Source organism: Aythya marila (assembly GCF_965140915.1).
Source record: "Aythya marila genome assembly, chromosome: 27".
In the NCBI taxonomy this organism is placed as follows: Eukaryota; Metazoa; Chordata; class Aves; order Anseriformes; family Anatidae; genus Aythya; species Aythya marila.
The window spans coordinates 5,140,626-5,168,312 of record NC_139068.1 but is presented as its reverse complement, the minus strand read 5'-3'; the positions used below and the strand labels follow the sequence as shown (position 1 = coordinate 5,168,312).

Genomic DNA, 27,687 nt, shown 5'->3' with positions numbered 1-27,687 from the left:
CCCCCCCGGACCCCCCGATGAGCCTGGCCAGACCTGGCCGAGCCTGAAGCCCTGTGACCCCCAGGCCTGCAGCCCTATTGTGCACCCCACAGCCCTGTTTTGTACCCCAGAGCCCTGTTGTGCACCCCAATAGCCTGGTTGTGCACCCCAATAGCCCTGTTGCTCACCCCCACAACCCTGTTTTGCGCCCCCACAGCCCTATTGTGCACCCCACAGCCCTGTTGTGCACCCCACAGCCCTGTTGTGCACCCCATACCCTTGCCGTGCCCCCTGACATCGCAGCCCTACAGCCCTGCCCCGCAGCCCCGTTCCGCGGCCCCGCAGCCCTGCCTGTCTGCCCTCTCCATCTGGATATCGACCCGCTGAGCCTTGAACTCTGCTGCGGCACCTCCCCGGGGAGCCGCAGCCCCGCTCGTGGCCCAGCTGTAGCTCCGTGCCTCAGTTTCCCCGACACCCCGCAGCACATCTGTGCCCCGGGCTGCCCCCCCCAGCCCCCTGCACCCTCACCCCATTGACCCCCGCTCACCCTAATCCTACCCCACGCTCTCCCTAATCCTGCCCCACCGCCGCCCCATCGCACCGGGGGCTGCTCAGCCCCATTCCCCCCCCGGCAGCCCCCAGCCCAGCCTCGCTGCCGGCCGCCCCCCCCCCCCCGCGACGCGCGGCTGCCCCCGGTGCGGGGTCACTGCTCCTCTTCCCTCCTGAATATGCATGGGGCCCTCCCGCCACGGCCACCGCCGTCACCTTTGATCCCACGTCAGGGATAACGAAACGGCTTCATCTGCGCCGCGACACCGGGGTGGGGGGGTTGGCGGGGGGTTGGGGGGGGGGCACGGCTTTTGTTGCTGGGCTGAGCTGAGCCCCGGGTCCATCCCAAAGCCCCCCATCCATCCCCAGTCCGGCCGAGCCACAGCCACGAGCATCAGCGGTTTATTCAGTTTATTATCCTCATGGGTCCGTCCCGGCCCCATCTCACAGGGGGGGCCGGGGGGGGGGGCACCCTAAATGCAGGTCTCGCTGCCAGCCAGGTGCTGCTCCAGGGCCTGCAGCCGTCGGGCCAGCGCCTGCACCCTCTGGGCGTGCTGCTGCCGCACGGCGCCCGCCTGCGCCTCCAGGCGCCGCAGCTGGGCCCCCTGCTTCTGCCGGGCTCCGCGGTACGCCAGCGCCAGCGCCCTGCGGGCACAGCGTCACCACGGGGCACGGGGACAAGGCTTTTGGGGCAGGGACAGCGATTTTGGGGTGCGCACAAAGGGATCGTGCTTTTTGGGTGCGCACAAAGGGATTGAGCTTTTTGCGGTGCGCACGAAGGGATGGTAGTTTTGGGGAGCGCATGGAGGGGAGTTGGTTTCGGATGCACGTAAAGGGACTGTGGTTTTGGGGTGCACAAAAAGGGATGGCGGTTTTGGGGTTGTACTCTTGAGGTGTGCAGGGACAAGGAGCTGTTTTGGGGGCTGGGAAGGGGCTGCGCTTTTGGAGAGCGTAAAAGAGGGTGGGGCTTTTGGGGTGTGCACAAGGGGATTGTGCTTTTTGGGGTGTGCACGAAGGGACGGTAGTTTTGGGGTGCACAAAAAGGGACGGTGGTTTTGGGGCTGTACTCTTGAGGTGTGCAGGAACGGGGTGCTATTTTGGGGGGTGTGGGAAGGGGCTCTGCGCTTTTGGGATGTGCAAGAAGGGGCCGCACTTTTGGAGAGCATAAAAGAGGGTGGTGATTTTAGGGTGTGCACAAAGCAACAGCACTTTTGGGGTGTGCAGGAAGGGACCGCGCTTTTGGGCTGGGCATGAAGCAAGAAAGCTTTTGGGGCATGCAGGGGGGGGGTGCACCGAAGCCATGCAGGCAGGTTCTGCATTTTGGGGACGCGCAGGGGCACCATGCACCCGCTGTGTGCCGAGCACTGACCGGGCACCCCGTGCCCACCTGTGAGCGTGGAAGAAATCTCCGGTGATGGTGACGTACTGCTCCTGCTGCGCGCGGCTGGCGGCGCTGCTCTGCTCCAGGGACAACACCAGGGCCCGTGCCCGGGCGTGCAGCTCCTCGATGCTGCAGGACACGCTTGTGGCAGAGCCTGGCACGGTGCCGTGGCACACGCAGGGCTCCCGGTGCTGAGGTTCCTTACCGGGCCTGGGCACGGAGCAGCTCTTGCCGCGTCCTCTCCGGGTCCGTGGGGTGCTTGGGCGCCGCCGCTCCAATTCGGGTGGCCTGGGCGTCCTGCGGAGCCCCCGTGGGGATCAGCACCCCCAGCAAGCCCGTAGCCATGGGGAGCAGAGCCAGGGCAGCCTCACCTCCTCGCTGCTGCTGCTGGAGCTGCTGGGGGGGCTGGGGGAGCCCCCGCCTCGCTCCCACTCCAGGTGCTGCAGCACCAGGCGCAGCGCAGCCTCCCGCGGCCCCTGCGCCGCCGCCAGCACCCCCAGGCCCCTCTTCTCCTTCTCCACCAGCTGCAGCCGCGTCTTCAGCTCGGCCATGGCCTCCTGGCAGGGCAGCGCCATCACCTCTCGCCCGTGCAGAGCCGGAGGGGGGCTCCACGCAACCCCTCCTCATCCTCACCTTGAGCAGCGCCAGGTCCTGCAGCAGCTCCTCCTTCTCTGGCCGCCTCCAGCCGGGCAGCAGAGCCCGAGCGTCGCGCAGAGCCCGCTCGGCACGGGCACGGGCGTCCTCGCCGCGGCGGGTGAGGGCGCGGGCGGGCGCGGGGGCGTCGCGCAGGGACCCCTGCACGGCCGCCTGCTCGGCGCGCAGCCGGCGGATGGACTCCCGCAGGGCCCCCTCCTCCGTCCCCTGGGACACCGGGGAGCTGCGGGGACGGGGACGTGGTGGCACCGAGGTGCTGGGCACGGTGCGGGGTCCCCACCCAACCTCGTGCCCACCCCGGTACCTCTGCAGCCCGGGGCAGGCGCTGGCCCCGCTCTCCTCCTGGCCGTCCGGGTCCGCTCGGTGCGGGAGCTGCGGCCCCTGTGGGGGCTCAGGACCGGACCCAGATCCCTGCTCCGCGCTCTGCTGCCTTGCTGCTCCTGGGCACGGGGCAGGAGGCCTCACAGCAGGGCAGTGCTGGGGACCGGGACCCCCAGCACCCTCTGTGCATCCCCCCAGATCCCACCTGTATCCCCCTGCACCCCCCTGAATCCCTCCCGCACCCCCCTGCACCCCCCTGCACCCCCCAGCACCCCGAGCATCCCCCCCGTGTGTCCCCCATCCCCCAGCACCCCAGCAGCATCCCCCCAAATCCCCTAATATCCCCCCTATATCCCTCGTGCACCCTCCCTGTACCCCCCCGAGGTCCCCCGGCACCCCCCTGCATCCCGCACCCCCCCGAGCCACCACTCACCACCTCCGTGGCCGTCCCCTCCCCTGCCCAGCTTCGCCCACGCCTGGTGGAGCAGAGCAGCGTAGGTGTCCGCGCAGCGCTCGCTGCACACAGAGGGGCTCAGCACCGCGCCGTGCCTGCCCCCAGCCCCGTCCCCGTGCCCCCCCCGCCCCTGTCCCCCACCTGCAGTGCAGGGCCAGGCGCAGCGCGCTGCTGCGGGACTCGTGCTGCCCCAGCAGCATGCTGAGCCGCTCCGAGTCGCTCTTGCAGTCCCGCAGGGCGCCCACCAGCTCCTGGTTCACCTCCTTCAGCCTCTCCACGCACCTGGGCGCCACCGCTCAGCCCCGTGCCGCGGTTTCTCCACCACCGGGGGCTCAGCGGATCCTGGGGCTCGAGTATTTTTTTTTGGGGGGGGGCTCTCACCTTTGCAGCTGCTGCATCCGATCCTCCAGCTCCTGCTCGGCACCCTCCGAGGGCTGGGGGGAGAGCGGGCTGTGGGGCTGGGTGCTGTGGGTGCTGTGGGTGCTGTGGGTGCCGTCGAAGCTCAGGAGGCGCGAGGGCAGGTCCTGCAGAGGGGAGAGGCAGCGCCTGGTGCCGGGGCAGCAGGATCCCACCCTTGGAGCCGCCCCAGCCCCGCACTCACCTGGGGTTCCCCCAGTCCCGGGGTGCTGCCGAGCCCCGCGGTGCCGCTGCCGGCACCGTCCGGCTCCTCCAGCCTTGCCAGAGCCTCCTGCAGCTCCCGGACCTGCGCCGAGCATCGAGCTGAGTCCTGAGGGCCAAACCGGGGGGCTCCCCTCATTTGGCACCCCCAACCCCGCCCCGGCACCCACCTTCCCCTGCAGCCGATCGCGCTCCCCCTGCAGCACCCGCAGCGAGGCCGTGGCGCGGCTCAGCTCCTCGTCGCGGTGCCCCAGGGCTGCCCGCAGCGCCGTGTTCCTCGCCACCGCATCCAGCAGCCCCTCGCCCTGCTCCGGGCCCCCGCACGCCACCGGCAGAGCCCCCGCCGCCTGCTCCAGCTCCTCCAGGCTCTGGGGGCACGAGGCCGGTCGGGCAGCGCACATCCCCTTGGGTTTTGGGGCTGCCCGTGCCGCCCTGCCTCACCTTGGCCGCCCGCGCCCACTCCGCCGGCGGGGCCGGGGCTTGGCGGTGCCGGGAGAAGACGGCGCGCTCCAGAGAGCTCACGGCGTGCTGCAGGTCGGCAAAGAGGTCGGGGCCGTGGGCTGGGGAGAGGGAGCGGGGAGGGGTTCAGGTGCTGGCATGGCACGGCACGGTGCTGTGGGGCACGGCATGGTGCCATATGGCATGGCATGGTGCTGTATGGCACGGCACGATGCTATATGGCAGGGCACAGTGCTGTATGGCATGGTGCTGTGAGGCATGGCATGGTGCTACATGGCATGGCACAGTGCTGTGAGGCATGGCATGGTGCTATATGGCACGGCATGGTGCTGTGAGGCATGGCATGGTACTGCATGATATAGTGCTATATGGCACAGCACAATGCTATATGGTATGGCACGATGCTATATGGCACAGCACGGTGCTGTATGGCACGGCACAGTGCTACAAGGCATGGCACAAAGCTATATGGCACGGCACGATGCTGTATGGCACGGCATGATGCTATATGGCACAGCACCATGCTATATGGCACAGCCCAGTGCCACGAGGCACGGCATGGTGCCGCAGCGCACAGAGCACCCACCTTCCAGACCAGCTCCAGCACTGCGCGTGCCATCGAGCTCCCGAGGCTGCTGCGTCTCGGCGGGGAGGCTGCTGGTGCCCCCCGAGCCTTCCTCCTCCTCCTCCTCCTCCCTGCGGGGCGGTGAGGCCAAGGGCTGGCTGTGGCCGGGTGACACCGGTGCCGGTGCCGCCGCGTGCCGGTAGCTGCCAGGGCGGCGCTGCAGCTGCTCGGCGCGGTGCTGCAGCCGGGCCACGGTGGCCAGCAGGCGGGCGATGTGCTCCTCGTGGGGTGGCACGTCCTGGGTGTCCTCCCCCGCGGCCTCGTCCTCATCCTCGTCCTCGTCCTCGTCCACCCGCTGGCCTGGCAGGGGCTGCGGGGAGCAGAGGGTCTGCGGGGGGTGCCCTTGGGGAGCACCAGGGGTGGTGCAGAAGGGGGACGAGCGGGTGGTTGGGGTGCAGAGGGGCCGCCACCCGCCATGCTTCAGCCAGGATGGGGACGAGGGACGAATTTTGGGGACGGCCACCCCTAGGGACGCCCCACTTGCCTCGTCCATCCCGGCTGGACTCCTGCCCGCTCAGCCCGACCCCGCAGCTCGGCCCCGCGCCGTGGCCGGATCCAGGCACGTCCGGGCTGCCGGCGGGGCCCCGTGGGGCCACCCCAGGTCTTGCCCATTCCTTGTTCCTGCCGAGATTTCCTCTTCCTCAGGAGCCCCGGCGCAGCCTCCCGCGCTTAACCGTTGCGCTGCCCTGCGCCGGGTGATGGAGGTGTCTTGGGGGGGCTCTGCAGGAGGTGGGCACCCCAACACCATCCCTAGAGCCCTGCTCTGCCCCATGGCACCCCGGCCCCATGCCAGACCCTCCCCATGCAACTGGGTGCTCGTGCACCCCGCCAAGAGCATGCACCCAGCATTGCGCCCTTGCACAACCCCCAAAGTTTGGGGTTGCAGAGGGGCACACGAACATTTGGGGTGCTGGCGGGCACAGCACGGGGTGCTGGGGTGTGCAGGGCCAGGAGGGAGCCCGTTCAGGGCAGGGAGGTGCTGGGAGATGGTGCACGGGGTGCAAAGGGGCAGCGCACGGGCAGTTAGGGTGCAGAGGGATGGGGAGTGGGTGTGGGAGGATGTGCATGGGTGTTTGGGGTGCAGGGGGCATTGCATGGGTGTTCGGGGTGCAGAGAGATGGTGCATGGGTGCGGGAGGTTTGTGCATGGGGTGTTTGGGCTGCAGGGGCCATTGCATGGGTGCAGAAGGTTGTGAATGGGTTTTCGGGGTGCAAGGGGTTGTGAATGGGTGTTTGGGGTGCAGGGGGCGTTGCATGGGTGCAGGGGGTCGTGCATGAGTGTTTGGGGTGCAGGGGGCGTTGCAGGGGTGCAGGAGGTTTGTGCATGGGGTGTTTAGGGTGCAGGGGACATTGCATGGGTGCAGAAGGTTGTGAATGGGTTTTCGGGGTGCAGGGGGTTGTGAATGGGTTTTTGGGGTGCAGGGACCATTGCATGGGTGTAGGAGGTGTTGCATCAGTGTTTGGGGTGCAGGGACCATTGCATGGGTGCAGGGAGGTTTGTATAGGTGCAGGGGGAGGTTGCATGCATGCAGGGGGTCGTGCATGGGTTTTTGGGGTGCAGGGGGCGTTGCATGGGTGCAGGAGGATGTGCACGGGTGTTTGGGGTGCAGAGAACATTGCATGGGTGCAGGGGGGGTTGCATGGGTGCAGGGGGTCGTGCATGGGTTTTTGGGGTGCCGGGGGCGGTTCCTGTCCCCCCCCCCACGTGCCCGGCGGGCCCCCCCCCCAGGGAACTACAACTCCCAGCAGCCCCCGCGCGCCGCCACTTCCGGGCAGCAGCGGGCGGGGCTCGGGCGGCCGAGAGCGGGTGAGCGCGCGCCGGGGGGCGAGGGGGGGGCACGGGGCGGGGGGGGCACAAAGGGGGTGCGTAAAGGGGGTGCATGGGGAGTGCATGGGGGCAGGGGTCCACAAGGGGCCGGGGGGGTCCACAGGGGCCGGGGGGGGGTCCACGGGGGCCGGGGGGGGATCCACGGGGGCTGGGGGGGATCCACGGGGGCTGGGGGGGGTCCACGGGGGCTGGGGGGGTTGCATGGGGTCGAGGGGGGGATGCACGGGGCGGGGGGGGGGCACAGAGGGGGTGAGGGGGGCCCAGGGGGGTGCATGGGGCAAGGGGGAGTGCACGGGGTCGGGGGGTCCACAGGGGGTGAGGGGGGTGCACGGGGTAGGGGGGGCGTGGGTGTGTATGGGGTGAACGGGGAGTGCATGGGGTCGGGGGGGTGCATGGGGGCAGGGGGGTGCATGGGATCAGAGGGGGGACACAGGGTCAAGGGGGGTGCACGGGGTCGGGGGGGGTTTCACAGGGTCGGGGGTGTTGCATGGGGTCAAAGGGGGATATGGGGTCGGGAGGATGCACGGGATCAGGGGTTGCATGGGATCAGAGGGGGGACACAGGGTCGGGGGGGGTGCATGGGGCCAAGGGGGGGGTTGCATGGGGTCGGGGGGTTGCACGGGGTCAAGGGGAGACACAAGGTCAGTGGGGGGTGCACAGGGTTGGGGAGTGCATGGGGTCAAGTAGGGTCACAGGGTCAGGGGGGTGCATGGGGTCAAGGGGGGGGACGCAGGGTCAGGGGGTTGCATGGGGTCAGGGGGGTGCACAGAGGAGGCACAGGGAGCGAGGGGAATTTTATGGGGTCAGGGCTACCCTGGGCAGCGGGAGGGGGACACCACAGTGTCACAGGATCAGGAGGCACAAGGGGTGGGCACCCAACCCCAATAACACCCCCACAGCCCCCCCAGCACCCCCCCAGCACCCCGCCATGGAGCGCGGCTGCGGCATGGACACGTCGGAGCCGGGCAGCGCCGCCGAGGAAGAGGAGGAGAAGGCGCTGGGGGAGCAGCGACCCCGCACCCGTTCCAACCCCGAGGGCGCCGAGGACCGGGCGCTGAGCGCCCAAACCAGCGTGGGAAACCGCAGCGAGGGCGAGGGCGAAGCCGCCAGCGCCGACGACAGCCCCCAAAGCACCGCCGCCCCCGACGGCACCGCCTGGCCCGGCCCCGCGCACCCCGCAGAGGTGCAGGTGAAGACGCCCCGGGTGAATTGCCCCGAGAAGGTGGTGAGTGAGGTGTCGGGTACCGGGGGTTTGGGGGGGTCCCGGGGGGTCCCGGTGGGGCTGGGGGTGTTCAGCATCATCCCCTTCTCGCCCCCCCCCCAGATCATCTGCCTGGACCTGGCGGAGGAGATGGCTCTGCCCAAGCTGGAGTCGTTTAATGGGTGAGTGTCGGGGTTTGGAGAGGGGACTGGTTTGACTGGTGGTGGGGTTTTGGGGGTGGTGGCGCTGAGCGCAGCGTCCCCGTCCCGTCCCGCAGGTCCAAGACCAACGCGCTGAACATCTCGCAGAAGATGATCGAGATGTTCGTGAGGACGAAGCACAAGATCGACAAGAGCCACGAGTTCGCGCTGGTGGTGGTGAACAACGACGCCACGTGGGTGAGCGGGATGGGATGGGGACAGGATGAGGGTGGGGATGGGGGCAGGATGGGATAAATATGGGGATGAGAATGGGATGGGATGAGGATGGGGATGGCATGGGGATGGATGGGATGGGGACAGGATGAAGATGGGGATGGGGACAGGGACGGGATGGGATGGGAACGGGGATAGGATGGGGATGGCGACAGCTCCGTGCCCCCCTCACCCCGTCTCCCCTCAGCTCTCAGGGTTCACCTCGGACCCCCGCGAGGTCTGCAGCTGCCTCTACGACCTGGAGACCGTCGTCTGCAAGTCCTTCAGTATCCGTGCCGGCAGCGAGCCCACGGGGCTGGGGGCTCGGAGCATGTGGGGTCCCCTTTGGGTGCCGCCGGGGTCCCTTTGGGTGCCATTGGGGTCCCTCGGGTTCCCACAGGGCCCTTCCAGGCCCTTTGCCTGCAGATGGCAGCAGATCCGCGGCCTCGCTGCTGTCCCCACAGTGGCCACACCGGGGCTGTGAGGCTGAGCTCCTTCCCCTCCGGCCCCAAAAACCATTTCTTGGGATTTTTCTCCCCACCCTGGGGCATCCCCGGGCACCGGGTCTGAGCTCAGGACCCCCACCAGGGGGGGACACAATGGTCTGGGGGGCGGGGAGGGGTCTGTTTTTTGGGATCTGTCCTTACCTCAGGCTGCAGATCTCGAGGGGCTCTTCAACCTCATGTGAGTACAGCCGGGGGGGGCACACGGGGGGCTGGGGGCCCTAAAAAACATAGGGGCATCACCCTAAAAACCAAACGAGCGGGGTGCCTGCGGCGCCGCCCCCCCCGGCGGGTTTTAGGGGTGCTGGGTTTGCTCAGAGGGAGGTGGGGGAGGTCTCAGCCCCCCACCCTGGTGTCCCCCCCCCATCCCGGTGCAGCCAGCAGAAGATCGAGCTGCCGGTGACGGAGAACGTGCAGACCATCCCGCCGCCCTACGTGGTGCGCACCATCCTGGTGCTCGGCCGCCCGGGCTGCCAGCCCCAGTTCTCTGCCTCGGAGCAGATGAAGGTAAGGACCCCGGGGTGCCACGGGTGGGCTCTGGGGGGGGGGGTGTCCGGTGCATCCAAAAACCGTGCCCGGACCCCCAGGGACCCCCTGTGGGTGGGTTCAGGGGGTGTCCGGTGCGTCCAAGAGCATGGGGTGCCATGGGAGAGCTCGGGGGGTGTCTGGGGTGTCCAAAAGCCGTGCCCAGACCCCCAGGGACCCCATGTGGGTGGGCTCAGGGGTGTCTGACGTGTCCAAAAGCCGTGCCCGGACCCCCAGGGACCCTGTGGGGGTGGGCTCGGGGGGTGTCCGGTGCATCCAGGAGCTGTTCCCAGCCCCCCGGGGTGCCACGGGTGGGCTCCGATGGTGCCTGGCGTGTCCAAGAGCTGCGCCCAGACCCCTGGGGGGGTGAGCTCGGGTGGTGCCCAGCACACCCAAAAACCGTGCCTGGTCCCCCCACCCCCCCCCCAACCCGCAGAAGATGCTGCAGTGCCCCTACTTCTTCTTCGACGTGGTTTACATCCACAACGGGGCGGAGGAGAAGGAGGACGAGACGAGCTGGAAGGTGAGCGCAGGACGAGGTCGGGGAGGGATGGAGGGGGAACATTGATGGTTCGTGCTGTGTCCCCCCCCCAGCTACCCGAAGCTGTGTGTGGGGGGGTGTCCCCGTGTCCCTCCCCAGGAGCTCTACGCCTTCTTCAGCAGCCTGGACGCCAAGGGCACCAACTACAAGTACGAGGTGGCGCTGACGGGGCCGGCGGTGGAGCTGCACAACTGCATGGCCAAGCTGCTGGCGCACCCCCTGCAGCGCCCCTTCCAGACCCACGCCGCCTACAGCCTGCTGGAGGGCGACGAGCCCCCCGAGGCCGAGGCCACCGTCTGACCCCCCCCCCCGAGGTCACCGCCACCCTGTGACCCCCCCCCCGAGGTCACCGCCACCCTGTGACCCCCCCCCCCCGAGGTCACGGCCACCCTCTGAGCCCCCCGCCGGTGGCCACCGTGTCCTGGAGCCGCCGCGTGCCCCCGGAGCGTCCCCGTGCGCCCCTTTTGGTCCGTGGTGGGGTTTGGGGGAAAAAAAGGTGTTTTTAGGACTGGTCGGTGTGTGGTGTGGTGTTGGGGGTGCTAAGGGGGGTGTGGGGTCTGCTCGGCCCTCGCTGCGTAGGGTGGGGGCGCCAGGAGGGGTGGGGGGCATGGGGTGGGGTGGGTTGTGGGTTTTGGTTGGGGGGGGGGGGGCTGAGGGGGCTGGGTGGGGTTACTGGGAGGAACTGGGTGATGCTGGGGCAGGGTTACTGGGAGATGCTGGGGCGGGGTTACTGGGAGGAACTGGGTGATGCTGGGGCAGGGTTACTGGGAGGAACTGGGTGATGCTGGGGCAGGGTTACTGGGAGGAACTGGGTGATGCTGGGGCAGGGTTACTGGGAGGAACTGGGTTATTCAGGGGCAGGGCACTGGGAGGAACTGGGTTATTCAGGGGCAGGGCACTGGGAGGAACTGGATGGTGTAGGGGGTCAGGGTTACTGGGCGATACTGGTGCAGGGCACTGGGTGGCACTGGACCATGCTGGGGCAGGGCACTGGGAGGAACTGGGAGCTGCAGGGGCGGGGTTACTGGGCAGCACTGGGGGGCGCAGGTGCCAGGTTACTGGGAGGCACTGGGCAATGCCGGGTCAGGGTTACTGGGAGGCACTGGGCGCTACGGCCCCGCCCCTTCGAGTTGTGGGCGGGGCATCCCGCGGCCGCCTCCTATTGGCCGGCGAGGCGACCAATGAGCGGCGGCGCGCGGGGGGGTTTGAATGGGCGGGGGCGCGCGCGCGCGCGGGGGGCGGCATGAATGGAGCGGGGCGGCGCGAGACGGAGGGGGGGCGCCGAGCGCCGTAAGGGGGGGGGGCGCGGTTTTTTTTTTGGGGGGGGGGGGGGCTTGCACCGGAGGCCATTGCACGCCCTGCACCCGGGGCCGTTGCATTAACGGGGGGGGGCCCGGGGGGGCTCGCTTAGGGCACCCCTCAGTGCATTGGGGGGGGGGTGTTGCGCTGGGGGGGGCTTCTTCGCGTTGTATGGGGGGGGTCTGGCGTGGGTGGTGTTGCGGGGGGGTGCTGCGTGCACTGCTTTAAGGGTGGGGGGGTCTAGGGAAGGGGGTGTTGGGTGCCTTGGGGGGGGTTGTTGCTCTGTTCGCCCCCCCCTTCCCTGTATGGCCGCGGATCGGGGGGTTCAGCCCCACGGGGGGGGCGCTGGGGCAGGTGCAGGCAGGGGCCGTGCACAGTTTGGGGTGACCCAGGGGGTGGGGGGTGACCCGGGGGGGTGCAGGCCGGTGACCCCCCCACCCTACTGGCCGTGCTGGAGGCCTGCTGGAGCTGGGGGCTGACCCCAAACTGCTCCTGCCTCGTGGGGGGGTCACCCCCAACCACTTGGCTAGTGGTGGGAGGAACGGGGGGGTGGCGAACTGTGGCTGGGGGGGCGGCACCGAGGGGACAGCAGTGACCCCAATCTTGTGCCAGGTCCCCCCAGGAGCTCCAACCGCTGCGCGTCGCCGCGTCCCGGGGGTGCCACCGGCTGAAGAGGGGGGGGTACCCGGATCTCCGCGACCAGGTGAGCTGGGGGGGGGCTTTGGGGACAGCACCGAGCTGCTGCCGGGGTCCCCGTCCTTGCTGGGGGTGTCACAGCAGCGTCCCCTCCCCGCAGGATGGGAAGCGAGCTGTCGACCTGGCGCTGCCGCGGGGCTGCCGGCTGCGCGCACCGCTCCTGCGCGACCCCCTGCACGTCCAGGGCTGCCCCCCTGCAGGGAATAACCCCCCCTCGGGGTGCTGCTGTGGCTGGTTTCGGGGTGCTGCTGCTGCTGCCTCTCCTCTTGGGGGGCCGGGTGCTGAGCCCCATCCCGACCCCGAAGCCCCGTGGGGGCCCAGGCGCTCGCTGTCCTTCCTGACCGAGGATTGCTCCGACGCGGGGCCCCTGAGCAGCACCCGCCTGTCCCAGCTGGGTGAGCTGGAGCCGGGGAACGGCCACGGGTCTGGGGGGGCCCCAGCGTGGCCGGGCTGTCCCCTGCCCGCCTCCGTCCCCTCCTTCCCCCTGTGCCCCCCCAGGGGCTCGGCTTTCCCCCCGCAGCCCCTTGCCTCCAGCACCCTGCTGTGTGCTGGGGACGAGCCTGGGCAGGGAACCCCGAGAGGGACAGGGATGAGGGGGGGCCCCAAGCCCAGAACTGGGGCCAGGAGCCCCCCCCGGCCCCTGGGTTGCAGAGGGGCTGGGGGCAGTGACTGCAGCGGCCTCAGGGAGGAGGACAGCAGCACGGCCAGCGAGTGCTTCGTCACCGCGGTGGAGATTTTGGAGCCCAGCGAGGCCGGGGGGTGCCAGGGTGAAGCAGGACCCCAGGAGCTGCCCCCCCGGGGTCCCCCAGTTGTGGGGGAGCTGCCTGAGCTGCTCCGGGGCTGCACCCTCAGGGGCTCCCCTCCTGGCACCCCGAGGACCCCTCGCAGTCCACCCAGCCTCGCTGCAGGGGGTGGCACCTTGCAGCCCCCCCAGTTCTGCCACGTCACCCCCCGCACCAAGAGGCGCCTCCAGGCATCAGCGGAGCGGCTCGGTGCCTCCTCTTCCTCTTCCTCCCTCTTTGACACCACTCTGGAGATGCCCCGGAGGCCCCCCAGGGTCAGAGCGCCCAGGGGTGTCCCCGGGGACACCGCCCCCACCCTGGGGCACCGCGTCGCCCTTGGGGGTGCGGATGTGTCCAGCGGGGACGGAGAAGGCACGGCTTCCCTGGATGACACCCAGATCCTCCCCAGGACCCCCAGCCAGCCCAGCTCCCCCCTGGGGGGCAGCAGCTCCAGCCCCACGGTGCTGCTGGGTCCTGGGGACCGCGACCCCCCCCGGGACTCCCCGTCAGACCCTCAGGGCTCCTCCAGCTCCATCTCCACGGTGCTGCTGGGTCCTGAGGACCAAAAATCCCCCCACAACCCCCCATCGGATCCTCAGGGCTCCCCCAGCTCCATCTCCACGGTGTTGCTGGGTCCTGGGGACCGTGACCCCTTCCAGGACTCCCCCCACGTCACCAACCCCAGGGTGCTGGACCCGGGGAGCCCACCGGTGCCACCCTCACCCACCGTCTGCGTCCCCCATCGCGCCGTGGAGCACGAGGGACGGGTGCCCAGCGAGCGGCACAGCCCCGATGCAGAAGCCACCAGCCCTGGGGACACCGCGGTCCCCAAGGGGCCAGCACGGGTCCCACGGGTGCTCTCCGATGAGGCGCTCCGCCGGCGGCTGCGGGTGCTGGGGGAGGACCCCGGACCCATCACGGAATTCACCCGGCGCATCTACCTGCGGCGCCTGGAGAAGCTGAGCCGCAGCCCGGAGGGTGAGTCCTGGGGACCCCCCCCCCCCCGTCTCTCTAAACCTGATGGGGGGGTCTCGGGGTGTTCCCCAACCCCCCCGTGGCCACCCCAGGGCACAGCCCCGAGCTGGCGGCCGCGCTGCAGACCGGCCACGTCCCCGACTGCGCCCAGGATGAGCAGGTGTTGGCGCAGCAATTCGACCGCCCCGACCGGAGCCGGCACTGGCGCGAGGGGCTGCGGAAAGCCAGCTTCAACTACCTCCTCCTCGACCCCAGGTAGGGCTGGGCTGCGTGCCCCCTGGGGGTTCTGGGGCTGGTGACCCCCTCTGGAGGTCTTTCAAGCCTCGAGGGTTGGGGTTTGCACCCCCAGGGTCACCCAGGACCTGCCGCTGCGCTGCCACCGCCTGAGCCCAGCGGAGTGCTTCAGGACCTTCGTCCAAGCCGTCTTCTACGTGGGCAAGGGGACGCGCGCCCGGCCCTACTGCCACCTCTCCGAGGCTCTGAGCCAGTATCGGGCAGGCACGAGGAAGGTGGGACGCGCTGAGGATTGTCCCGGGGGGGGTGCTCGAGGCCACGGTGGTGGGCACGGGGTCGTGGTGACGGTGCCGCCGTCCCGCAGGGCTGCCCCAAGGTGCGGCGCATCCTGGAGATCTGGGGGAGCGGGCAGGGCGTCATCTCCGTGCACTGCTTCCAGAGCAGCGTGCCGGCCGAGGCGTACACGAGGGAGAGCTGCGTGGTGGAGGCCCTGGGTGAGTGGGGTTGTGGCCTGGGGGAAAAGGTCCCGGGATCGGCTCTGCCACCTCTCCGACCCCCCTGCGTGCAGAGCAGGGGGCTGCAGCCTGTCCTGGGGTGCACGGGGGGTTTGGGGTGCCTGGTCGGCAGCGCGGGGTTTGGGCACAAGCCCCCCCGTTCTTCATCTCCAGCAGGGGAAAGATGCCTGGGAGCGGGTGCTAACGGGGACCCTATGGGGCTGCGGGTGCTAACGGGGAGGAACAAGGGTGCTGAGCCCATCCTGGGGGGGCTGAGGGTGCTGACCCCATCCCCGCAGGGCTGCAGAGCATCACCAACCAGCGGAAGGGGAACTGCTACGGCGCGGCGGCGAGCTGGCCACCCGAGAGGCGCCGGCGCCTGGGTGTGCACATGCTGCACAGGGCCATGCGCATCTTCCTGGCCGAGGGCGAGCGGCAGCTCCGGCCAGCGGACATCCAGGGTGGGCGCTGAGCACCCTGGGGAGACACCGGGGGGGCTGGGGACACCCCTCGCCTTCACCCCCTTGCGCCTCCCCAGGAGGTGAGGGCGGCGTGGCGGCGTGTTTTTATCTCGGGAGCGACGGTGAGAGTTTTTTCCTATTTATTTTTACCCGTCCCCTAAACGGTGAGGAATAAATCCCGGCAGGGCTGTGGGCGTGACGACGACTCGAAGCTCTCCCCGTGGCTTCGGGCTTCGCTTCCCCTCGCTGCCCCGCTCCCAAACCCTGTCCCCCCGTGACTGAGTCGGACGCGGCTGAGAATATAACACGGCTTTACTGTATGAAATGGCACGAACACGGCGCGGGGCTCAGCGGCGGGGGGCAGCGGGGGGCGTTTTGCCTTTGCCTTAGCACAAGCGATGGCGGTACGAGCGGCACAGACTCCGTGGCGACAGAGGGTGTAGGGCCGTGGCGCTGACGGTGGCCTCCGGCCCGTTTTGGGGGGGTGCAGCAAGGGGGGGGCAGAGCCGTGATTCGGGGTAGGGGTGCGGAAACGCGTCCGCACCCGGGTTTAGGGCGTTAAAATTCTCATTATGAGACAGGAGGCTGCAGTGGTGGGCGCGGGCGGGCGGTGGCAGAGGGGACGGAGCGTGGCTCGTGCGGTGGCACTCGTCACACGTGGTCCCTGCCGCGCCGGCGCCAGCTCCCAAGGGCCCTTCCTCTTCCCCATCGCTTGGTTTTGGGGTGCCAGCTCTGATGATAGGGCAGCCCCGCACGGCCGGGAGCCCCCGGAGCTGACCTGGGGTGGTGAGGATGAAGAGGGGCTCTTGCACCCACCCAGAGGGCGAGGATCCCACGGGACGAACAGGCCTGGCTGTTTCTTTGGTTTAGATGGGGGGGGGGGAAAAAGAGGAGAAAACAACGAGGGGAGCGGCTCTGCTCTTTGGGGTAACGGGGAGGCTGCGGCCATCCCCAGCGCGTGGGCTTGGGGCCGGGGAGCAGCCGTGCCGAGCACAGCCCCAGCTCGCTCGGGGGTCCCACGGAGCCCCCCAGCCTGGCCGGGAGCACGGAGACCCCACAACGATGCCTGGCACATCCCATATACCTCCATGGTCCTGCCCGGATCCTGGCTATGGGGCACGAATGGTGGAGGAGAGGAGCGGCCCCGGGATCCGTGGGGTTGTGCACGGAGCCGGTGCTGGTAACGAGCGCTCGGCCCCGGTTTGCATCGCCCGCCCCGCGTTGCTCGGGGTTTGCTGCGGGTGCCGGGGAGGGCGGGTGGGTGGCACGGCGCGGTGGTGGTGGCGGCTCCGAGCACCTCGAGGAGCCCTGGCGGTGGCGGCGGCAGCAGCAGCAGGGGGGGAGCTGTGCAGAAGCCAGCGCTGCGGTAACCTAAAGCGGCGGTGGTTTGGGGACACGACTGCACGAACGGTGGCACTGGGGGGGAGAGCTCAGCCTCGTCGCCACCCCCGCCACCGAGGGTTAGAGAGGCAAATCCCACTTTTGGCTTCCCCTTCGAGCAATCCCACGTCGGCTCCTCCAGCCCTGGCGAGGAAAAGGCCGGGGCGGGGGCACCGCGCTCTCCCCGCAGGGACCCCGTCTGCCTTCGTCCCGCGCTGCTGCAGGTGGGAGCAGCCCCCCCGCAGCATCCTCTCTCTCTCTCTCTCTCTCTCTATCTCTGCCCCCCCCCGGGGGGGTCGCTGCGTGAGGAAAAGAACACTACAACGAAACAGGATGAAGACGCTCCAGCGGCTGCCATGCCGTCCCCGAGGGGAACGGCGACCGGGTCTGCCGTGGTCCCGCTGCCGGCCCCGCGCACCCGTGCCCGGGGGGAGCCCCCCGCGCTCCGCCGCCGCCAGCCTGCGACCCGGGGAAGAAAATCAGCTCCGCTCCCGGCGGGGGCAGGCTGCACCCTGCCCCTCTGCGCTCGTAAAGCCCTCTGCGCTCCGAAACGTCTCTCCCATCGGAGCAGCCCGGTCACCGCGTCCCCGCCACCTTATTTTTTCTCTCCTTGCCCGTCCCCGGCTGGCGTCTCGGGCTCCCACAGGACGAACTCGTGGAGCAGGGTGTTGACCGTCTCCGGGCACTCCATCATCACCATGTGGCTGCCCTCGTCGATCACCTTCAGGAAGGCGATCAGCAGGATCTGGAGGGACACGGGGACGGGTGTCAGCGCCGGGACGAGCCCCCGACCCTCACCTCCCTCAGCTCCACTCCATCCCGTACCTCGGCCATGCGCTGGTCCTCCTCCACCGGCACGAACTTGTCGTGCATGCCGTGCACCAGCAGCACGGGCACGGCCAGCTCCGCGTGGTAAACCTCGTCGCCCTCGGGCCAGTACTGCCCGCTCATCATGGCGCGCAGCACGAAGGAGGACACGTTGAAGGCGTTGCCTTCCTTCAGCAGCTGCTTCTCTTTGGCACCCTGGCGAGCGAAGCCAGCCCTAGGGGACAGAGCCAGCACGGGCAAGGGGGTCAGCATGGCACAGTGCCGCTATCACACGGGTTGGGGACATGCTGGTGTCCCTGCCCGTGCTGGGGGTCCCCAAACTGGGAGCCTGCACAGGGCTGGGCTGGTTGGGGACAGCGGTGGTGCGGGGCTGGGGACTCACTTGAGGAAGCTCCAGGCCAGGCACGGGGACAGGCAGTGCAGCACGCAGGTGGGCATGTTGAAGATGGAGCAGAGGCTGGGCTCCAGCGCCGTCGGGCCCCCTCCGTTGATCATGATCACTTTATGGACCAGGTCTGGGTACTCGTGGGCTAGGAAGGTGCAGAAGGAGACCCTGCGGGGAGACACAGCGCCGTGCACCGAGCTCGTTCCTGCACGAAGCAGCCACCGGCACAGCGGGGACGTCACCAGCGCCCTGAGATCAGCTCAGCCGTTGAGGCTGCGTCCCACTCGTTCCTCCCATCTAATCCTGCCCAGCTCCGCTCCCTCTCCTCCCAGGCCTGCTCTGGAGTGCTTAGTCCCCTTCTAATTGACTTTCTCGGGCTTACTCTATTTATAGGCTGAGTGCCACCGGCTTCCTTGCTGGCCCACGCGCTTGGGAGGGCGGGCGCAGGGATTAGCCAGACCCAGAAACACGCACCGAGAGGATGGAGGAGATCAGAGCTGAGGATAAACCTAGGGCTGGAAACCCTGCACCCCTGCTCTGCTCCTCGGCCCCAGCGGGGCAGGATTCATGCAGCATTCGCTGGCATTTTGTCTGGCATTCCTCCAGCATTTGCTGCCAAGGCAAGCAGGATGAAGGCATCCACGTGTCCCCGTGTCCCTTACCCGTAGGAGTGCCCTATGAGGATGTTCCTCTTCTTGGCGTAGCGCTTGAAGACGGCCCTCATGTCCTCGGCCAGCGCGTAGAAGGTGTAGGCGGCGGCGATTTGGGGAGCCGAGCTGCAGCCGTGGCCGGCCAGGTCGGGAGCCACCACCTCGTAGCCCAGCTTGGTGAAGAAGTCCAGCTGCTCCTTCCAGATGTCCAGCGAGCCGCCCACGCCGTGGATGAAGAAGAGGACGACGTCGCTGTGCGTGCCTTTGCAGCTCGTGATCTGCTTCTTGCAGTCGATGTTGATGACTTTCTTCGGCTTGCGCTTCCGACGCTTGGCGGGGGCCGCGTCGCGGGCACCAGGTCCCGGCGTGCCGGCTCCCGGCGTGCCAGCTCCCGGCGTGCCGGCGGGGGCTTGGTTTGCCAGCTCGGAGAGTTCCAGCTCCACGGTGCTGTTGGGCTCCGCCGAGCCGTTGTGGCAGTGCAGGATCTCGGAGCGGACGGCGTCCCCCAGGTTCTCGATCACCAGCTGCCCGTTGCGGTACAGGGTGATTTTGCGCTTGCAGTGCACCGTGCCCCGCTCCGCGCCCCCAGCCTGCGGTTCCTCGGGCTGCTCGGCGGCCGGGCGGCTCGGCGTGCTGTGCCGGACCCGCAGGATCCTCCCCGGCTTCACCTCCATGAAGCTGTAGCCGTTGCCGGCCTCAACGCTGTCCAGCGGCCCCACGGCGTTGGTCGTTTTGCCCATCAGGCAGCAGAGGAGCCCATCGGTGATGCTGTTCAGCATTATGCTCCCTGCACGGGGCGAGAGGGGAAGGAGAAGGGTGTTAGTCCGAGCGGGGAGAGCCAGGGCAGCGTGAGCGAGGGCAGAGCACGCTCCTGGGGGCTGAATTTGGTGCTTCCCCAAACGCACGACCCCGCTGAGCCACCTCGGTTTTGCTTCTGGTCGGAGGTGGAACCCCCGCGCCCTCGTCCAGCTTTGTCTGGAGCCACGTCCCCATCACCAGCCTGGCGTGGTGCTGTGGCTGCAAAGCCCCGCGGTCCCCAGGTGATGGGCCCCCAAGGACGGCTCTGCCCTGGCCAAGAGAGGAAAACCGAAGGAAAAGCCCGTCTGAACCGAAAAAGCTATTTCTGGCACCAAATATGGGGCTGGGGGGAGAGGTTCGGCGATGGGGATGCATTATTTATCCTGATGAAATATATATGTGCGCGTAGCTGCGCTCCAAACCACCGATGCGATTAGCAAATTGCAGTGGAGCGGGGCTGGAGGTTTTAATTAGAGTCACTCCGCAAATTGAGGCTGAGCGCAAGAACCGGAGGGAGAGGCAGTAACCCAGCCCGGAGCGGGGGGGAGCCCCCTCCCCATATTTCCAGCCCCACAGCAGGGTTGGGAGAGGCTGGGGGAGCTCGGTACCATCCTCCTTGGCCCCGAGGCAAGCCCAGTGTTTGATGCTTGCTCTTCCTGGGGTGCTCGGGATGTTTTTGAGCTTGGGGGGGGCTTTTGGAGAGGGCTGGGGGTGATGGGACCACCGGGGTGGGTGCAGCAGGGGCTGGGGGCACCGAGCTGGGGCTGGCACCGAGGGCGCATGGCCCGGGCTGGGGCTGTTCCTGCCGCCCCTCTCCACCAGGCTGATGCACATCTATTATTGACGAAGCCAAACACGGTGAATTATTGATGCCGAAGGGCTGCTGAGCAAAGCGAGCCGCGGCGGGGGCTGGGGGGACACGGGCGGCCCCCCCCTTCAGCTGCAAGTTACTGAGCGTGGCCCCCCCCCAGCGGGTGGAAGGGAAGGAGGAGTGCGTTCCCAGCGGGGAATTAAACATCACCATCCGGGTTGTGCTGGGGAGCAGCCCCTGAACTCCCCGAGCAAGCCCCCGAAATGCAGCCGGCAGCCTCGCGGCCACGCTGCTGGCAGGGCACGAGCGAAACAACCCAGGGAACGGAGGCAGGCAGGGCTCAGGGCTCTGATAATTCGCAGCTTTGATAATTCGGTGCGTTTGGGGGCGAAGAGGGCGATGCTGCACCCTGCTCGGAGCCCCCCAGCACCCCCAGCCAGGCCCCCACCGGCACAGAGCCAAGGCACCCTCGCCTGCTCCGTCGCCAGCCCCGCGCACGGCTGGTGGGTTCCCCCTGGAAGAAAGCAGCCCGGCTCCTGCTGGGGAACAGCTCCCTTGGCAGAGGCGGAGGGATTTGTGCCAGCTCCCTTCTTCCTCTCGGGACAGAGGCCAGCGTTTGGTGCTCGCCCCAGCTCTGCCAGGGACTTCCCTGCTTCGTGCCGCTCGCGGCGGGGAGGAGCGAGCACGAGGTGCCACGGTTTTTGCCCCTGTGGGGGAGAGAGCTGCAGTGTTAGGAAAGCTGCTCCGGCTTGCAGTGGGGACCTGGGGCATGGGGCTGGGCTGAGGCTGCGCCGTGTCCGTCCCAGAGCTTTGAGGTTTTGTCCCCAGGCTCGTGTCGGCGATCCCTGCGGACACAGGCGCGTCCGTGCAGGATGCAGCTCAGGTCCTGTGGCACCAGGAGCTCTGCAGCACCAAAGCGACCTCCCCGGGAGCCCACGGAGCCTCTCCTTGCTCATCCGGAGCTCATCCTGTGGGCTGGAGCAGGAGCAGGAGCTCTCGGTGCGTTGGGAAGGTGCAGCTGAGCACATCCTGGGCAAGGGGCCGGTGCGTTTTGTTGAGCCGAGCTTCCAAACCGGCGAGGAGCCCGCGGAGCTGGGCACCAGGCTGGCTGGAGCTGCTGGCTGGAAGATCCCCAGCTGCTTCTGCGCTGGGATGGAGAACGCCTCCGCTCTCACCGTGCTTTTAAGAGAGGCAGGGCAGGTGGAAAACCGGGGAGGAAAACAGCCAGACCCGAGCACTGCAGTCCCCACGAGGCCCACGAACTCTGCCCCGGCTGGCCAAGGGCTGTGCAGCTCCCTGGTTCTCCCACGTCCTTGTGGATTTGCTGCGGCTGCCCCGGTGCTGCCAGCAGGGGAATCGAGGCAGGGGAAGGCAGGAGGAGGTGGTCGCAGCCCGGGGATGGTCCTCACCGGGCTCATTTGGACATCCCGGCGTGGCTTCTCCCTCCGATTTCTTTCCACACAGCTTGGACTCGCAGCGCGCCTCCATTTCACAAGGCATTAATGATCTCTGCGTGGATTATAAACAGGACTTCTGGCCAAACCGACCCGACATTGATTAACTTCCCAGGATTAACTCAATTAGTCCACCCTGTTCATTTCCAGAATTGATTTGCTGGAAGGCTCTCGCGCTCGGGAGCTCTGCAGGCAGATCCAGGAGCCCAGCTCTGCCCCGATCCTGGGGCTGGGGGTCTGCTTTTGGGCACGAACGTGGCTCCCTCTGCAAGGAGGGGGCTGCCCAGACCCAAGATACCCACGTTTGGCTCTGCCCACCCTGGAACTCACGGTCCAAGACGTGGCAGCCCTTCTAACAGGCCAAACTGTTTGATGGCTGAGCTGGAAACGGAGGGGGCAGGAGGTTAAGCGGAGCACCCCGATGTCAGACTCCGTCCCCGGGGCTGGAGGCTCGGCGTGCCCGTCTCCCACCTCCCACCCGCCGCCTCCCAGCGTCTGCCGCGGGCAGAAACGCCGAGGGACGTTCCCTCCGCCAGATGCAAGGGCTGAGAACGGAACCAGACGGATGGGAAGAACTTTGCGAAGCCGCTGGTAACCATGGCAATGAGCTGCTTTTTTTTTTCTCCCCCCCTTCCCCCTCCATCCCGGCTACCTTCCACCGCCGCCCCCAGCAGAGATTTCGGCACCGGTTACATAAGGCCAGGCACAACAATGAGTCAGGCGCGGCACGAGCACGGCGCCAGCCCGCCAGGCTGCGGGTTTGGGGAAGCGAAGAGCATCGCCACGAGCCGGTACCCGCGTCCGGATCCCTCCCCAAAATCACCGCTTCCCTCAGGAAAACGCTCCCAGCTCCGAAGCTGACCGCTCAAGGGATGCTGAGGATTGATTTGGGGAGGCCGACCGAGCTCCCAGGTCCGGACCTCGTCCCGCCGGGCACCGATGCCACCGCCGGGTCCTCCGGCTTCATCCTCCCTGCCTCCTCCCTGCTGCCACCACGAGCAACCCAGCTGGGAAAAACAACTTACTGACCTACTTTGGGCTGCAGCGCCTCTGATTTTACACAACTTGACGGCACCATGTCACAGCTGGAGAAAAATGGGACAAGAGCCGACGTGGCGGGGTGGAGGGCAGAAAGCCCGGCGCGGTAACGTGACAGGCAGCCACGCGGGGCTGATACGCTGCCGTAGAGCCCGTGGGGCTGATATAAAGCCTGTGGGGCTGATATAAAGTCTGTGGGGCTGACATGCAGCCTGTGGAGTTGATATATAGCCTGTGGGGCTGATATAAAGCCCGTGGGGCAGTGCTCACACCATCTCTTCCCCCAAGGCATGGCAGCACTGCGGGCACGGTCACGCAGTGCCCCTTGGCTGTGCCAGGATGGGATGGAAATGACAAAAACCTCCTCCTCCTGTCCTCTCCCTGCTGGGGAACCTTGAAATTATGGGCAGGGGAAAGGAAAGGATGGTGCGTTTCCCTGTTATGGCCCCATAAGCAGCACCGAGCCTGGCCCTGCCAGAAGTCCTGGTAAACATTTGGCCCCAATTAGCGAGCCAAAAGCATCGTTTACTGCAGGAGCTGATGGCTGCAAACAGCTTCTGCTCCCCCCGTGCCAGAAATACCCCCACAGCCCCACTGCTCAGCACCTCCGTCCCCTCCCTGCACGCAGCCGTGGACCCCCCGCAGGGAGTAGTAGGGATTTCATATCTGCTAATTCCTCGCAAATCCTCAAGAGGAGAGATGCCAGGGACATGGAGAGGAGTGTGAGATGTGCTGCAGCCAGAATCCGACCTGCCATAATAATTTGTTCAGCTCTAATCCCTTCCCTCCGGGGCTCGCGAGTATTAATGATGACACACGACACTCCTGAGGAATGGGCAAATGTCATTAGGCTCTTTCCAGCCTCTCCCATTCATTCACTCAGTGCAAAGTGGGGAAGCCATGGCATCGAGAAACACGTAAAGACAACAGCTGTTTAAGCACTCGTCGCAGATAGGCACAAGAAAATGTTTATGCCGCTCGGCCTCGGTCCTGCGAAGTAAACTTCCCTCTGGGGGAATGTGAAACGGCCACGCTAGCTGGTGGCAAGCACCTGGATTTATTCTGGTACACCCAGCCTCCTCGTCCTGATACAATTACAGCAGCTTTATCAGGACACTCAGGAGTAAGCAGTCAGGAAGGTTTCGTCGGCTGCATGAACAGAAAACCACCGAGACAGCCCCAAAATCCTCAGCGTACTCAGGGATGCAACCAAAACCTGCGCTTTCCCTGGGTGCAGGGTCCCCAGGCACGGGCAGGGCTCTGCCGAGGGCCCTGCAGGACACAAATTGCATTGAGTGGAGAAACAGCATCGCAGGGAGAGCAGAGCGCCCGTAGCACACACGGCAGCCTGGAGCCAGGGCTGGCTGCCTGCCACACGTCTCTCTTTAGGAAGGAAGAAGACCTTGAGAAACAAAAGATTATGCAATGCACAGCGGAGTAACCTGCGCCTGACCTCCAGGGCTGACATGCTGCTTCACCCCACCGCTTTCCCAAACCCTCCTGGATTTCCAGGGGGATGCCTGAGCCGGCACACGCTCGCCTGTGGTCCCACCGCATAGCCGCAGGAAAGCCAGCCCGATTCCTCCGGCAGCAAATGTCCTACAGGCTCCAGGAGCAGCCTGGAAGAAACCATTGCGAGGAGGAAGGAAGATGAAAACCCTGCCCCCTCCGCCGGGCAGCGATGCATGCAGGTGCCCCCTCGCTCTCCAACCAAAAAACCCAAGCAGATTTGACACGCACATAGCAACAGCAGGTCTTCTTCCTCCGGAGCCAGCAATAATTTACTGCAATTGCATCACAACGGCAGCCGTTCCTAAGTTTTATGGCCGGGCAGCTTTTTAACCCCGCGCTCATGCTCATGGAACGGGGCTATTTAAGTGCAAACAACGCCGAGCTGCTCCCCAGCTGCTGCTTCCCCCCCGCAATCCCATTTAAACGCCTCGCAAATCCCTTTCAGCCGCCAGCTTCGAGGCATTTTTTGCTCCTTTGGCCATTTTTTTGCTCCCCGTGCCGAGCACCTTCCTCCCCTCTGCTGCAGTGCATGCCCTACATCGCGGGCTTGGGCTCCAGGTCCCCTGCACAAAGAGAGACGGATCGCTCTGCTCACCTCATTTAGTGACAAGGATTGTCAGGAGTCGAGGCTGCAAACGAAAGGCTTATTCCTGCAGGAGGCAAAGGGGGGAGAGGGAGAGATGCCCGAGGCAGCGGGAGCAGGACGCGAGCGCTGGCAGCCTGCTCAGCTTTTCGGCTCCTCTGATCACATTTTTTCGCCGGTGTGGGGGGAAGGATGGAGCAGTGCCTTCAGCTCAGCTCATCCGCTTTAGACTGGAATCTCTCCTTCCATCCTCTCCCCATGAGCCCCGGCGGAGAGAGGAGCCTCATACCCGAGCTCTGGGGTTTGGGGGTGCTATTTGTCCTTGTAGTCTCTAGCCATAGAAAGCCCCTTAAATCCCTCCTAAGGAGGAGGGCTTTCGGCATGACAGACACGGGGACTTGCCAGTCAAAGCCGAACCAAGCGCCCGCCCATGGAGGCCTGCCAGGAGCAGGGGGGGGCAGGAGGATGGGTGTTGGGTTTTGCCCCCTCCAAGGATTTGGGTTATCGAGCTCCCCGCCCGGCGCTGGCCTTGGCTTCCCAACCCAAATGGGGGGTTCCCCCGTCTCCCAGTACGGCCGCCCCACAGCAAGCGGGGTTTGAGCAGAGCAGTGCCTGTGAAATGTGTTGTGAGCAGGACTTGTCGTTAATCCCTGCTCTTGTCAGGGAGGAGAAATCTTTTACCGTTTTCTCGCTGTTTTGGTATCTGTGGCTTCCCAGACGCCACGAGTGTGTCAGAGCTCAGCACCTGTGAGCGTGCACAGAAAGCACGAGCTCGCAGCACGCTGGAGCTGTGACACGACAGATAGAAAATCATGAATGTATCTCGTTTTTTTTTTTTTTTTTTTTTTTTCACATCCATGTTTTAGGGAGGGCTGGATTCACATCTCCTGAACACGTGATGCTGCCGGTGTGGACTTCTGGAGGGAACACAACAAAACAGTCAAAAAAAAACAAAAAACAAAAAACAGAAAAAAGCCAGAGCTGGTGCCTGTTCTTGGTGATACAGCCAAGCTTGCCTCCAGCAAAACAATTTTTAATGATCAGAGCAGACAGCAAGGGTGGCGGAGATCTGCCCCGACAATCGGTGACTCACCACCCAGCCCCGTAAAAGGCTGCAAACCACATTTTTCAGCCCAGCAGCGGGAGCAGGATGAACCCTCATCATCCTCACTGTGCATGATGCTGCTCTGTCCTGAAAAGGGTATGTGTGTTACAGGAGGAAGGCGGCCGGAGCCGGGTGCTGGTGGGCCAGGCTGATGTCGTGCAGATTTGGGGGTAAATCGGTGAATGGGGAACGCCGCGGTGACACGGGGTGGTGGTGGGGGAGGACGGGGACGGGGCCTCCATGGGGTCACTCGTGTTCCTGCCATGGCAAAGGGATGGAAACGCAGGGGCTGGTGATGGCCACAGTGTTTTGACAAGCAATAACTCTGCATTTTGAGCTGCCTCTAGATGCTATGTTTTATGTTAGGACTATGTTTTTATGTTTATGCCTCTAAATGTTATGTTTTGTTGGTGACTTTTGATGGCGAGGGGACGCCCTGCCCAGGTGGGCTTTGCACCTTGCAAGCTCCCAGCAAAGCCCGGGGGGACAGGGGGTCCTTTTTTCCATAAATTTTCCATTATTCCACTATTTGGAGCCGCGGGCGGCCCGCTGGGACACGGCCTGGGGGGGACCAGGCCAAACCCCGAGCCCGTCGCCATGGTAACAACGCGGCGGGCTCGGCCGTCTCCAGGACTACAAATCCCATCATCCCCCGCGGCGGCACGGCGGGGTTGAGCCCTCCAGGGCGCATGCGCGCTTTCCCCCTCGGCGGCGAGGAGCCAATAGGGGGCGGTGTTGTTGGGAGGACGGCGTTGCTAGGGAGGGCTGAGGTGATGGCGGCGGGCCTGGGCCTGCTGTGGCGGCGGGCCGCCGGCGGCAGGTAACGGGGCCGCGGTAACCATAACGGGGCCGGTAACGGGGCCGGGCCTGACCCCCGCTGCCGCGGAGATTCCCCCCGTTCCTCCTCGGCGTGGCTGTGCTGAAGGCGCCGCTGCCTCCTCAGGGCCTTGGGGGCAGCGCCGCGGCCTCTCCCCGCTGATTTATTTCCTTTTTTTCTCTTTCCCTGCCAAGTTTTCTCCTCCTGCGGCACGTCGCGGCCTCTCCCTTCCAGCTCCGGGCGGCGTCCGTCCTGTCAAGGTCCCGGGAGCTGCCCCTCGGCCTCGGCGGCCCGGTGTCCTCGTGGAGCCTGCAGCAGGTTCGCCTCAAGGCGCGGGGCAACGAGTACCAGCCCAACAACCGCAAGCGCAAACGGACCCACGGCTGGATCAAGCGCATCAGCACGCCGGGAGGCATCGAGGTTATCCTGCGGCGCATGCTCAAGGGCAGGAAGTCCCTGAGCCACTGAGGCCTCGGCCCGTGGGGTCGGTTTGGGGTGGGGTGAGCTGGAACCGAGCCCGAAAAGTGCCTTGGATTTGGAGTGACGCAGCCTGAGGGCTTTTACTGAGGACAGCACCCGGCTGCCACTTCTGCGTTGGAAGCACGAGAGGAATCACCCTGGTTGGAGAGCGGTCTGCGAGGGCTTGGTTTATTGGCTGCTTTTTTAATTGTCAGGTCACTGCCATGTATATGCGTGATTGTAAGATAAACCTGTGGAAAACACAAGCTGTAATTAAAGCCTAGCAGCTTTTATTGCGCTTCCTGTACTAATTGTCGATGTGAAGTTAACAGGGAGAGGAAAGACAGATTGATCTGAGGTTCACAAGTGCCTGGGAGCCTCGAAAGGACGGCAGCAGCGTGGAATAAGGGCTGACACCAGGGAGAGCTTAGTTTGTATTTTACAACGGCCAAATCTTCAGTGTCCCTGCTCTGCTTCTCTATCCCTGTGAGGTACATGTTAGTGGGGAATCGTCAGGGACGCTGTCCTGTTCCTTGGTGGCAGCTCTGGGCTGGGACATCCGTTCCTGTGCTGGTCTGAAGGGGATTTTGGGGGTTTTTCTGTCCCGGGGGTGACTTTTTGTGGCCAGAGCTGTTTGGGGAGCGCTGCCTGACCCAAGTGGTTGTTGGCCAGTTTCCCAGGGCTGCAGCAGGGCTTGGGGTCGCTCTGATTACACACGGTGACTGCACGCCAACTCCTCCTCAAGACTGCTGGCCGTCCAGCGCCGCTAATTAATAACCTCACCCCTACCACGCAATTAACGAGAGCCACAGGGACAGGGGATCCCCGCTCGGACTACATTTCCCATCACGCCCCGCGGCCGCCTCCACATCCGGG

General features: G+C 66.2%; 5 protein-coding genes across 6 annotated transcripts; 3 read left to right on the top strand and 2 right to left on the bottom strand.

Annotated features, from left to right (window-relative positions):
- Nucleotides 1-931: 931 nt before the first annotated feature.
- On the bottom strand, nt 932-5,533 carry USHBP1 (USH1 protein network component harmonin binding protein 1; the record flags this gene model as incomplete). Its single annotated transcript, XM_082779923.1, has 13 exons — nt 932-1,173; nt 1,916-2,038; nt 2,115-2,206; nt 2,281-2,466; nt 2,543-2,786; nt 2,868-3,003; nt 3,318-3,400; nt 3,480-3,620; nt 3,720-3,862; nt 3,940-4,041; nt 4,127-4,324; nt 4,398-4,516; nt 5,002-5,533. 13 exons carry the CDS (start codon nt 5,531-5,533, stop codon nt 1,002-1,004), a joined length of 2,271 nt encoding a protein of 756 aa, XP_082636049.1. The 3' UTR covers nt 932-1,001.
- Nucleotides 5,534-6,715: 1,182 nt separating this feature from the next.
- Nucleotides 6,716-10,549, top strand: BABAM1 (BRISC and BRCA1 A complex member 1). Of its 2 annotated transcripts, XM_082779846.1 has the most exons (10): nt 6,716-6,846; nt 7,767-8,092; nt 8,192-8,250; nt 8,346-8,466; nt 8,690-8,768; nt 9,141-9,165; nt 9,362-9,491; nt 9,946-10,032; nt 10,150-10,360; nt 10,426-10,456. In XM_082779846.1, exons 2-9 carry the CDS (start codon nt 7,796-7,798, stop codon nt 10,348-10,350), a joined length of 999 nt encoding a protein of 332 aa, XP_082635972.1. In that variant the 5' UTR covers nt 6,716-6,846; nt 7,767-7,795; the 3' UTR covers nt 10,351-10,360; nt 10,426-10,456. The 2 variants fall into 2 exon arrangements, with proteins under 2 accessions (XP_082635972.1, XP_082635971.1); XM_082779845.1 differs by having other exon boundaries at nt 10,150-10,549.
- Nucleotides 10,550-11,293: 744 nt separating this feature from the next.
- ANKLE1 (ankyrin repeat and LEM domain containing 1) lies at nt 11,294-15,123 on the top strand (the record flags this gene model as incomplete). The annotated part of the gene is made up of 8 exons (XM_082779922.1): nt 11,294-11,340; nt 11,962-12,052; nt 12,146-12,264; nt 12,367-13,805; nt 13,895-14,057; nt 14,152-14,311; nt 14,401-14,530; nt 14,830-15,123. 8 exons carry the CDS (start codon nt 11,294-11,296, stop codon nt 15,000-15,002), a joined length of 2,322 nt encoding a protein of 773 aa, XP_082636048.1. The 3' UTR covers nt 15,003-15,123.
- Nucleotides 15,124-16,958: 1,835 nt separating this feature from the next.
- On the bottom strand, nt 16,959-19,013 carry ABHD8 (abhydrolase domain containing 8; the record flags this gene model as incomplete). Its single annotated transcript, XM_082779743.1, has 4 exons — nt 16,959-17,116; nt 17,197-17,413; nt 17,582-17,752; nt 18,247-19,013. The coding sequence occupies 4 exons, from the start codon at nt 19,011-19,013 to the stop codon at nt 16,967-16,969; spliced, it is 1,305 nt and encodes a 434-aa protein (XP_082635869.1). The 3' UTR covers nt 16,959-16,966.
- A 7,255-nt stretch (nt 19,014-26,268) lies between these two features.
- On the top strand, nt 26,269-27,118 carry MRPL34 (mitochondrial ribosomal protein L34). The gene is made up of 2 exons (XM_082780304.1): nt 26,269-26,355; nt 26,547-27,118. The coding sequence occupies exons 1-2, from the start codon at nt 26,309-26,311 to the stop codon at nt 26,818-26,820; spliced, it is 321 nt and encodes a 106-aa protein (XP_082636430.1). The 5' UTR covers nt 26,269-26,308; the 3' UTR covers nt 26,821-27,118.
- Nucleotides 27,119-27,687: the final 569 nt, after the last annotated feature.

Bases quoted from the DNA above. Each gene is read 5' to 3' on its own strand.
- BABAM1 (XM_082779845.1), top strand. From the start codon at position 7,796: ATGGAGCGCGGCTGCGGCATGGACACGTCGGAGCCGGGCAGCGCCGCC. The intron at 9,166-9,361 runs GTGAGTACAGCC...ATCCCGGTGCAG, and splicing joins GAGGGGCTCTTCAACCTCAT to CCAGCAGAAGATCGAGCTGC. The intron at 9,492-9,945 runs GTAAGGACCCCG...CCCAACCCGCAG, and splicing joins CTGCCTCGGAGCAGATGAAG to AAGATGCTGCAGTGCCCCTA.
- MRPL34 (XM_082780304.1), top strand. From the start codon at position 26,309: ATGGCGGCGGGCCTGGGCCTGCTGTGGCGGCGGGCCGCCGGCGGCAG. The intron at 26,356-26,546 runs GTAACGGGGCCG...TTCCCTGCCAAG, and splicing joins CGGCGGGCCGCCGGCGGCAG to TTTTCTCCTCCTGCGGCACG.